General features: G+C 43.6%; 1 protein-coding gene across 1 annotated transcript; it reads right to left on the reverse strand.

The window, feature by feature from the left end:
• Positions 1–274: 274 nt before the first annotated feature.
• LOC105728297 (small glutamine-rich tetratricopeptide repeat-containing protein alpha-like) lies at positions 275–1,577 on the reverse strand. Its single transcript, XM_064372846.1, is given in 2 exon segments — positions 275–1,281; positions 1,283–1,577. Coding segments are annotated over 2 exon segments (930 nt in total). The 5' UTR covers positions 1,495–1,577; the 3' UTR covers positions 275–563.
• Between the last annotated feature and the right edge of the window lie 9,427 nt (positions 1,578–11,004).

The raw sequence follows: 11,004 nt of genomic DNA on the forward strand, positions 1-11,004 counted from the left end.
ACGGAGGCGTGGGGTGACTGCAGCTGCCTCCTACATGTCTGCCGGTAAAGAGTTCCTCATGCAAAGACACACGGCGCAGTGTCTGGGCCGCAGCAGGCACGGGGCCCGGGAGGCCGGGAGGTCGACTCGGAAAGCAGCTTCTCAGGACGGGAGAGTTCCTGCACACACACCACGGGAGGGGACGGGGCTGTAAAAAGGCTCCAGAAGCCACAGGATCCGCCACGCGGCTGAACGTGGAAACTGCCGCTTCGCTGAGAGGGGCCGGGAGCACCCCAGGATTCTAGAAAATACTCAACCGATGGGCTGTCTGGGGCCTGGGAGGGAGGTCGCTGCTGGGCTGTGCTCAGCTTGCTGGCTCTCGTTTCAAGAAAGGTCTGGGGGCTATAAGGGAGTTACAAAAAGGGAGTGGAGGAGGCAGAGATCCGAGGGAAAATCCATCTTCACATGCAGGTCCGAGATCTCTCTTCCCCTCTCTCAGGCAGTCCAACAGGAGGAAACAGCAAACAACCAGAAGGCTTCCAGTCGGCCAGGGAAGGACGCGGTCACGCCGGGAATGGGCGGCGTCACTCCTGCTGGTCGTCGTTGCTCGCACTGGGCGTCCTACTCCGGATCTGGCTCCTGAGCTGCTCTATCAACTCTGGGTTCTGCTGCTGCATCTGCTGGGCAAACTGCTGACCGGCCTGGATGAGGCTGGCCAGGTCGTTCTGCGAGGGGCTGGTGCCAAGAGTTCCCAGGGGGTTGTGGCCTCCCGAAATCATGCCGGACATGAGCTGCTGAATTTGGGGATTGTTCATTAGGCTTGAAGCCATGGTCATGAAGCCAGGGTTGTTCAGCAGGCCGGCGATGTCGAAGCTGCCCGCGCCTCCCGTGGGGCTGGGGGCCTCCCGCAGCTTCAGCTCCGCGATCTTGAGGTTGGACTTGTATGTCTTGTTGTCGGGGTCCAGCTCTAGGGCCTTCTTGTAGTAGGCCACGGCCTCCACGTGCTTGTTCAGGCTGGAAAGCGCCAGGCCCATCCTGCCGTAGGCCTTGCTGTAGGCCGGGTCTATGCAGATGGCCCGCTCGCAGTCCTGCACGGCACCCGCGTAGTTACCGAGTTTGCTGTAGGCCGCGACTCTGTTGCAGAAATAGACGGCGTTGGCAGGGTTGAGCTCGATGGCCTTTCCGTAGAAATGCACAGCCGCTTCGAAGTTTTCCACTTTCATCTGCTCATTTCCTTCGGTTTTGAGGCGCTCTGCCTCCGCTGAGTCCTCCTCGGAAGCTGGGGTTCGTGCGGGGCTCCTCTATCTCCTTGCCTGTGGCGGCTGCTTCAAATATCTCCAGCAGGGTCTGAGGGAGCGCGAGGTCGCTGTCTTCCACTGTCACCCCAAACGCAGTCTCCAGGCACTGGATGGCGACTTCCAGGCTCTCCTGAGCGTCAGACGAGAGGCCCCCGTGCCGGAGCTGGTCGTGCAGGAACTGGATAATGGCGTAGGCCAGGCGCTTCTTGTTGTCCATTTCGAGCCCGGAAGAGGTGACGCCTTGAGGTGCTCAGGATCTCTCAGGCGACCGATCCCCGACCCACCGACGGCTGCGCTTGCGCACCGCGGTGCCGCCCGGCCCCAGCCCCCGAAGTGTGATTGTTAATGGGTATAAAAATGTAGCTAGTCTGAACAAGTTCACAGCAAAAATAAAAATAAAATAAAAATGTAGCTAGATAGAATAAGATCTAGTATTTGATAGCACAACAGGGTGATTACAGTCAACAATTTATTGTACATTTAAAAATAACTAAGGGTGTTGCTGAAATATTTGTAACACAAAGAAATGATAAATGTTTGAGATAATGGATACCCCATTTACCCTGATGTGATTATTATTATTATTATTAATTTAAGACAGAGTCTCACTCTGTTGCCCAGGTGGAAGGGCAGTGGTGCAATCTTGCCTCACTGCAACCTCTGCCTACCAGAAGCAACCTAAGGGTTCAAGCGATTCTTCTGTCTCTGCCTCCTGAGCAGCTGGGATTACAGATGCCTGCTACCACACCTGGCTGAATTTTGTATTTTGAGTAGAGATGGGGTTTTACTATGTTGGTCAGGCTAGTCTCTAAATCTGACCTCAAGTGATCCGCCCTTGGCCTCCCAAAGTGCTGGGATTACAGGAGTGAGCCACTGCACCTGGTCTCCTGACATGATTATTATGTATTGTATACTTGTATCAAAATATCTCATGTGCTCCATAAATATACATGCCTACTATGTATCCATCAAAGTTAAAAAGAAAATAATTGGTATAAATTATAGGCTGAATCAGTCTGGATCTAATCTGGAGAGATAAACCACACAGAGAGTTTAACATAAAGATGTATTAACTATAACGGGATTGAAGTAATGAGGGATTGTCTAAAAAGTAAAACGAATTCTAAACAATATAGGAATAGCAACTAAAAAGAGCAGCCACTCACTCCTAGGGCTAAGATAGAACATTCAAGGAAGAAAATTGGGTTTAGTCTGGCCAATAAATGAAAACCAAATTAAAGATAATAATAAAGGAAGATGGACTACAAATTGAAGTACAGATCTTGTTATTTAAGATATGTACAAATTTAAGATATGTACAAATAATCTCAATGCAGTCATGATTGGAATGTAGGGTAGTTTAATCTGACAGTCACTCATCATCTTCTCTTAACTTAAAGTAATAAGTAATTTAAGATTGTCTCCATCCCTAACACTTGGGCCGAGTGAAGTCATGGCTCACTGGATTGCTGAGTTGTTGACCAGCAGAACTTACTGAAACTGTACCTTCTAGGATGCCAAGTGTTGAAAATGGCTGTCTCATGCAGATAGTCTTTTGACCACTGGCTTCCACATAATGAGCCTTGGGCCTGGAATACTTCCCAATGAAGAGAGAAAGAGTTTTCCTAGCCTGTACTGGGTTTATTGCCTTGCATGGGATTATATTTTCCAATCTTAGATACAATATGTACTCCTTTGTTCTGCTTAAGCACATTTATCAGTGGCCCTCAGGCATGTCCCCAGATTTCTATATTTTACATCCCATGGGGGAGAAGGTCAAGGTCTTTCTACTGCAGCAGAAAGTGAGGTGTGTGCAGCTACACAGCCTATGCTGACTTAGAATGGATCCAATTGCCGGGCACGGTGGCTCACGCCTGTAATCCCAGCACTTTGGGAGGCCAAGGTGGGTGGATCACGAGGTCAAGAGATCGAGACCATCCTGGTCAACATGGTGAAACCCCGTCTCTACTAAAAATACAAAAAATTAGCTGGGCATGGTGGCGCATGCCTGTAATCCCAGCTACTCGGGAGGCTGAGGCAGGAGAATTGCCTGAACCCAGGAGGCGGAGGTTGCAGTGAGCCGAGATCGCGCCATTGCACTCCAGCCTGGGTGACAAGAGCAAAACTCCGTCTCAAAAAAAAGAATGGATCCAATCTTCCTCTCCATTTGCTGTAAGCTAACACTGTAACACTTGAGCCTGATGTAGTTATGGTCTGTTCTCCGTGACCTCATATCATGCGTTGGTCTCTTCCCCAGGTAACACTTACATGCCTTTTAACTTTGACCACATGGCTCGGCCACTCAGTGAACACTGAAACACCAGGCAAAGCTGTTGACAGAGGGTGTCTCACCAGAGGCACTCTGCTATAAAACCACCACAGGGCACTATCTGGAAAAGCTGCTAGCTGGGGTGGCGGTGGAGGCAGGTGGGGGCGGTGCTGCAGGTGTCAAGTGCTAGAGAAGCCACTTGCACAATAGGCCCAAACAGTAAAGCTGTGAGTACTGAACATTCCTGACACTGGGAATATTGTCTGTATTGAAGGAACTTGCCAAGCAAGCACAACAGAACCAGGTAGAAAACCCCTCCTCTTGAAAGATCTCTTCGGCACAGCATCCTCTACTGACAAAGCATGTCATCATTCCAGCTGTCAAGGGAAAAATATTTAAAGGGCACCTCTCCACGTTTGGAAAGTGGGCAATAAAGAGTGGGCTTGGACTTGAGAGACAATAAATTGATAATTAGCACATAAGCAGTTGTTCTTTTATATCTTGAGTGAAGGAAAAATCTATGTATATGATACTGAATATACTTGCTGGTTATTTGATCAGCTTTTTAACTTTTAAGTAATTTGGTAGACTTTAGGAAAAGTGCACACATATTTGCTGCTGTTTAGGGTCCTGTGTGGATCCTGTTTTAGACCTGTCATTCCAAACTGTCATCTTCATGCACTGTCAGAACATGGCTACACATGTGCATTGTGGGTCATTTGCCAAAGCTTGAACCGTGATCTCCAGTAAGTAGCTTATTGTTGTAACAGCACACATCCTTTTTTTCCCTTCCTTCCTCCCTTCCTTCTAAAACCCAATTTTTGAATGTCTGATATGGTACACATGCATTTTTATATGCTTATTGTAGATAAACAACATAGTCAGGAAAGGGTACAATTTTAAATAAGGTGGTCAGGGAAGGCTTTACTAAGTAGGTAACATTCAAACAGAGATCTGATAACTCTAGGGGAAAAGTGCTTCAGGTAGAGGGAACAGCAGTGGCGAAGGGAGACCGTGGTTATGTGTTTCCAAGGAATAGCAAAGAGGCCAAGGGGTTTGAAGCAGAGAGAGAAAGAAAGCAGTCAGCAATTAAGTCAAAGATGTAACAGCCTGTTGGCATGAGCGTGGGAGGTGGGTGCCACACTATGTACAAATAATCTCAGTGCACTCATGATTAGAATATAGAGTAGTTTAATCTGACAGTTGTAAGGCCAGTTCCCTCGCCGGGAGCACGGACGCACACACCCCCCCCACCTTTTTTCGAAAGCTCCGACGTGCTCAGGCATGTTCCCCTCTCCCTTTCTCGCACAGCCTGGCCTTCAAACAAAGGCTTGTAACCCTACCCAATAGTAGTCCTGCTTTACCCACACCCTGCTCTCCCACAACCAATCGAGCTCCTTCACTCCCTATAAAACCCCGTGCCTGAGAGGAGTCCGTGCGACTTCTCCGGCCCCTCCTGACGGACCGCAGAACCTACCCGCGAGCCTGAATAAACCCTTCGCATAGGCTCTTCTTGTGCTGGTCTCAGTTTCTTCCTTTTAAACTCGGCAAGAACAAACCTTACAACAGTAACTCAGCATCTTCTCTTAACTTAAATTAATAAGGTATTTCTATTGAATTTTCATTGCCAATTTGTCCACAATGATGCCAATTATAAGCTCTTACTTTGGCTTTTATTTATTTATTTATTTATTTTTGAGTTGGAGTCTTGTTCTGTCGCCTAGACTGGAGTGCAGTGGTACGATCTCGGCTCACTGCAACCTCTGCCTCCCAGGTTCAAGCAACTCGCCTGCCTCAGCCTCCCAAGTAACTGGGACTTACAGGCTTGCGCCACCACACCTGGCTAATTTTTTTTTTTTTTTTTTTTTTTTTTTTTGTATTTTTAGTAGTAACAGGGTTTCACCATATTGGCCAGGCTGCTCTCCAACTCCTAACCTCCTGCCCACCTTGGCCTCCCAAAGGGCTGAGATTACAGGCGTGCAATTACACGCTGGGTGTAATTACACCACACCCAGCTGGCTTTTCATTTCTTGAAGAGACAGGAGAAACAAATCTTCATAGATCTAAACTAACTTACATTCTAAAATTTAAAATTGTGTGTCTTGCCAACAGATTTTTTTTTTTTTTTTTTTTAAGACAGAGTCTCACTCTGTCACCAAGGCTGGAGTGCAGTGGTGCTATCTTGGCCCACTGCAACCTCTGCCTCCCAGGAGCAAGTGATTCTCCTACCTTAGCCTCTTGAGAAGCTGGGATTACAGGTGACCACCACAATGCCTGGCTAATTTTTGTACTTTTAGTGATGGGGTTTTGCCATGCTGGCCAGGCTGGTCTTGAATTCCTGGCCTCAAGTGATCTGCCTCCTCGGCCTCCCAAAGCATTGGGTTTACAGGTGTGAGCCACTGTACTTGGCCATGAACAGATTTTGTACACGGAATTTAACAACAAATAAGTGTTATATCTTTTAAAACAAATAGTTTCAAAGAAATATACTAATGGGGAAATATTAAAGTTATCATATTTATTCAAGTATACGAACACCTAGAAACAATAAAGGGTACATGATAAATATGTATAAAAATAAGTAACTCAAAGCTTTACTTGAAATAGAAAAGTTTAACTGTAAGTTATTTTTTAAGTGTACATCAATTGAAACAAACCATTGATTATAAATGCCATTTTATGTATTGCAAGAGTATACAACTTCAAGGCCTTCTGGTTTAAATTCTGAAATAACTACAAGGTAACTAATCATGTTCAGGATCCTTTGGGCAGAAAAATCAACTATTTAGAGTCACCTGGAACAAATAAATAAGTAATCATGTCACATTTCTGTTGGTTTTAAATTTATCGTGGTTTTGCTTATAAAGGTATTGACTCATTGGGTTAGCTCACGCTGTAAGGTTATAAGATGATATTCTGATTTATACTTTCTACATTTATGACTATTTGGAAAAACCCTTGAAGGGGACCTTCTATATACATTTGAACAATCTGAGTTACAAATGATCATGCTGACAAATTCAGGTTTCCCCCCCCACTACCACTGAAATTATCAATCAGAGTCTAAGCTGAAAAAAAATTCCAAGTATCGTATTCATACATTTTAATCAAGGTTCAACAGGAAGAAGGAAAGAAAAAGTAAAATTGCAAATAAAATGTTAAATACTATACTCCATTTCCCCTGAAATATTCGTCTTTGAATTAGTATAGTGGTCTAAATTTTGTCTGCAAAAATCTAAGAAAAATATTGTTTGGGTTTTCCAAAAATCTATATACTTCTTGAGTTTTCAATTCAAATTGTGTGTAATCACAAACCTGTTTTAAAGCATAACATTAGAAAAACATTTAAAAATTATTAAACTCAATTAACCTCAAATAAATAGAATTGTATGCTCCAGTGCCTTTGTTCTACTCATCTTTTTCAGTTTGTTGTTTAAAGCCACTATATTTCTTTTCAGTGTTTAAAAAGACATGCTGTTTTCAGTTTCCCTTTCCTTTAAAAAATGGCAGAATAGTCTGAGTGCGGTGGCTCATGCCTGTAATCCCAGCACTTTGGGAGGCCGAGGCAGGTGGATCAAAAGGTCAGGAGTTTGAGACCAGCCTGACCAACATGGTAAAACCTCATCTCTACTAAAAATACAAAAATTAGCTGGGCATGGTGGCACACGCCTGTAATCCTAGCTACTCAAGGAGGCTGAGGCAGGAGAATTGCCTGAACCTGGGAGGCGGAGGTTGCAGTGAGCCAAGATCGTGCCACTGCACTCCAGCCTCGGCAACAGAGTGAGACTTCGTCTCAAAAAAAAAAAAGAAAAAAAAAATTGCAGAATAATTTATTTAAAAAACGAAGCAAAACTCCTTGAAATATTTTTCCTCTCCTTTAAAACAGACCTATATTATGTACATATCTTTTAAGTTTATAATATGTGAGGAAGAGGATTATAATGATAGAGTTCCTTTTTTTAAAATAACTAGGAATGACAGAGTCATTTATCTCCATGGGAAGTGCAATAAACATATTGTATATATGACCTTATGCTTTACATGGTACCCCTAAAAGACTGAATTATATTCACTGATCTATTTTAATACAGCAAACTACAATTTGAGATGAAAACAAACTTGATGCTCAAAGCACTTCTGTAAAAGATACAAAATATAAATGTTTAAATTTTTTTTTTTTTTTTTTTTGAGACAGAGTCTTACTCTGTCACCCAGGCTGGAGTACAATGGCGCAATCTCCGCTCACCACAAACTCTGCCTCCTGGGTTCAAGCGATTCTCCTGCCTCAGCCTTCCAAGTAGCTGGGATTACAGGCGCGCACCACCACTCCCGGCTGATTTTTTGTATTTTTAGTGGAAACAGTGTTTCACCATGTTGGCCAGGCTGATCTCAAACTCCTGACCTCGTGATTTGCCCACCTCAGCTCCCAAAGTGTGAGCCACCACGCCCAGTCAAATGTTTGAATCTTAACCAGATCACTGCAGGCAACAACTAAGCATACAAACTACAGACATAAATAATATACAATCCAGGCTGGGCATGGTGGCTTTGCTGTAATGCCAGCACTTTGGAAGGCCAAGGCAGGCAGATCACCTGAGGTTAGGAGTTTGAGACTAGCCTGATCAACGTGGTAAAACCCTGTCTCTACTAAAAAAATACAAAATTAGCTGGGTGTGATGGCACATGCCTGTAATATCAGCTAATTGGGAGGCTGTGGCAGGAGAATCACTTGAATCTGGGAGGCAGAGGTTGCAGTGAGCCGAGATCACACCACTGCACTCCAGTCTGGGCAACAAGAGCAAAACTCTGCCTCTAATAGTAATAATAACAATAATAATATCACGATCCATCATGAACAAATTCTATCAAGGCTTCATGTGACATTTAATGGTGGAAAACTAAACAGGACTCAGCAAAATCAACTGTATTTAAATAAATGCTTTTTTGTGAATGGAGAAGGCTCATCCAGAGAACCCACAGTGATACTGACTATAGAAACAACCTTATACATTGGTCTCAAATTATTTAAGAGCCTTCTACCTGCCTTGGTTAACTTTGAAGAGCTCACTGTGGGTTGATTATATTTAGACTGCTTCTTAGCAGAAGCAAAGAGTTCGTAGCATTGCAAGTGATGGCATCTTGTCAGGGTATAAGCAGTCTTGAAACATAACTTGCATTTATCACTTCTACTTTTTGTTCATGACAGCATATGAAAGTCTGCCTTCTCAAATGCAGAGATGTGTTCAATATGTACTTTCCATCTATGCTTGCTCTCTATAATGTATATTTAAGAAGAGCTCAGGATTTTTAAAAATAAAATCTACATGGCAATGATATCTTCTACGTCATGAAAAACTACCTGGAAACTATCAGGCCAGGTGTGGTGGCACACACCTATAATCCTAACACTTGGAGAGGCTCAGGCGGGAGGATCACTTGAGTCTAAAAGTTTGAGATCAGCCTAGCCAACATGACAAGACTCCTGTCTCTACAAAAATAAAAATACAATTAGCCTGATGTGGTGGTGCACAGCTGTAGTCTCAGCTACTCAGGAGACTAAAGCAGGAGGATTGCCTGAGCCCAGGAGGTAGAGGCTGCAGTGCATTGTGTTCATGCCACTCCACTCCAGCCTGGGTGACAGAGCAAGACCCTGTCTTGAAAAACAAAACAAAACAAAAAAACTGTCCTAATTTTAAGTACACCTTATTCTGAAGAAAAAATTAAAATCTTTAAGCAAATTTATAATGTGCAGAGCTCAGTCTTACAAATACGGAGACATTAAAGAAAAAAAAAACTATTCAAAGGCCAAAGATAAAACTGTAAATGATTGTAGGTCTCCTAAAAGTATGTAAGTTTCTTACAAAACCATAACTCTTCACCCTTTAAAAATATGTTCTCCAGGCCGGGCGCAGTGGCTCACGCCTGTAATCCCAGCACTTTGAGAGGCCAAGGCAGGCAGATCACAAGGTCAGGAGTTCAAGACCAGACTGGCCAATGATGAAACCCCGTCTCTACCAAAAAATTAAAAAATTAGCTGGGCATGGTGGCTCATGTCTGTAATCCCAGCTACTTGGGAGGCTGAGGTAGGAGAATTGCTTGAACCTGACCTGGGAGGCAGAGGTTGCAGTGAGCCAAGATCGCGCCACTGCACTCCAGCCTGGGCTACAGAGCGAGACTCCATCTTAAAAAAAAAAAAAAAAAAAAACAAGGCGGGGCGCGGTGGCTCACGCCTATAATCCCAGCACTTTGGGGGGCCAAGACAGGTGGATCACGAGGTCAAGAGATCGAGACCATCCTGGTCAACATGGTGAAACCCCGTCTCTACTAAAAATACAAAAAATTAGCTGGGCATGGTGGCGCATGCCTGTAATCCCAGCTACTCAGGAGGCTGAGGCAGGAGAATTGCCTGAACCCAGGAGGGGGAGGTTGCGGTGAGCCGAGATCACGCCATTGCACTCCAGCCTGGGTAACAAGAGCGAAACTCCGTCTCAAAAAAAAAAAAAAAAAAAAGTTCTCCAGTAGAATACTGAAGTAGAAAACAGGCCACTGAACAAATCATATCTTTAAAATGATCTTGCAGTATCAAACATTTTCTCAAAAAATTATGACATAGGATCCAAAAACATTCTAGTCACCCAAGATAAAATGCACAAAATGTAAGAGAATAAATCACCTATTCAAAGTACCAAAAGCTCACAATAATGTATGAGAGAACACCTATACATTAAAAAAAAAGAAAGAAAGAAACTCAAATAGGATCGGGAAAAAAATGAGGCCAGGCACAGTGGCTCACGCCTGTAATCCCAGCACTCAGGGAGGCTAAGGTGAGTGGATCACCTGAGGTCAGGAGTTCAAGACCAAACTGGCTTACATGGTGAAACTCTGTCTCTACTAAAAATACAAAAATTAGCCAGGCATAGTGGTGGGCACCTGTAATTCCAGCTACTTGGGAGGCTGAGGCAGGAGAATTGCTTGAACCCAGGAGGCAGATGTTGCAGTGAGCCAAGATCATGCCAATTGCACTCCAGCCTGGGTGACAAGAGCCAAACTCTGTCTCAAAAAAAGGAGGAAAGCAAAATGAAAAGTGTATATTTTTCAAAAGAGAACATAAGAATTTTGTGAATACTGTAGCCACTATATACATATTGTATAAACTTTCAGATACTCGTTACCTCTTTTGGGAGATTTAAGGTATTCAGTTTTAATCTTAAAAAGATTCTTAAAAAAAATTTATCTCACTTTGAAATAGTAAGTTAAGTAGCACTTCAAGTTTTTTCCTTAATAAAACCTGTTGCAGAAAAATAGGCTTCATTAACTGATTCTCTCCATGCTCTAAATACATATTTTAAATTTAAACCTTTTTCTTCTACAGAAAGCAATGATTAGGAATACATTGTTATTTTCTCTTAGCAATTTACAGAAGCATTTAATCACACATTATAATAACAGAGAAAGTAA

This window comes from Aotus nancymaae, unplaced genomic scaffold (assembly GCF_030222135.1).
Source record: "Aotus nancymaae isolate 86718 unplaced genomic scaffold, 86718_ANA_hifiasm-v0.15.2.pri h1tg000008l, whole genome shotgun sequence".
Classification (NCBI taxonomy): domain Eukaryota; kingdom Metazoa; phylum Chordata; class Mammalia; order Primates; family Aotidae; genus Aotus; species Aotus nancymaae.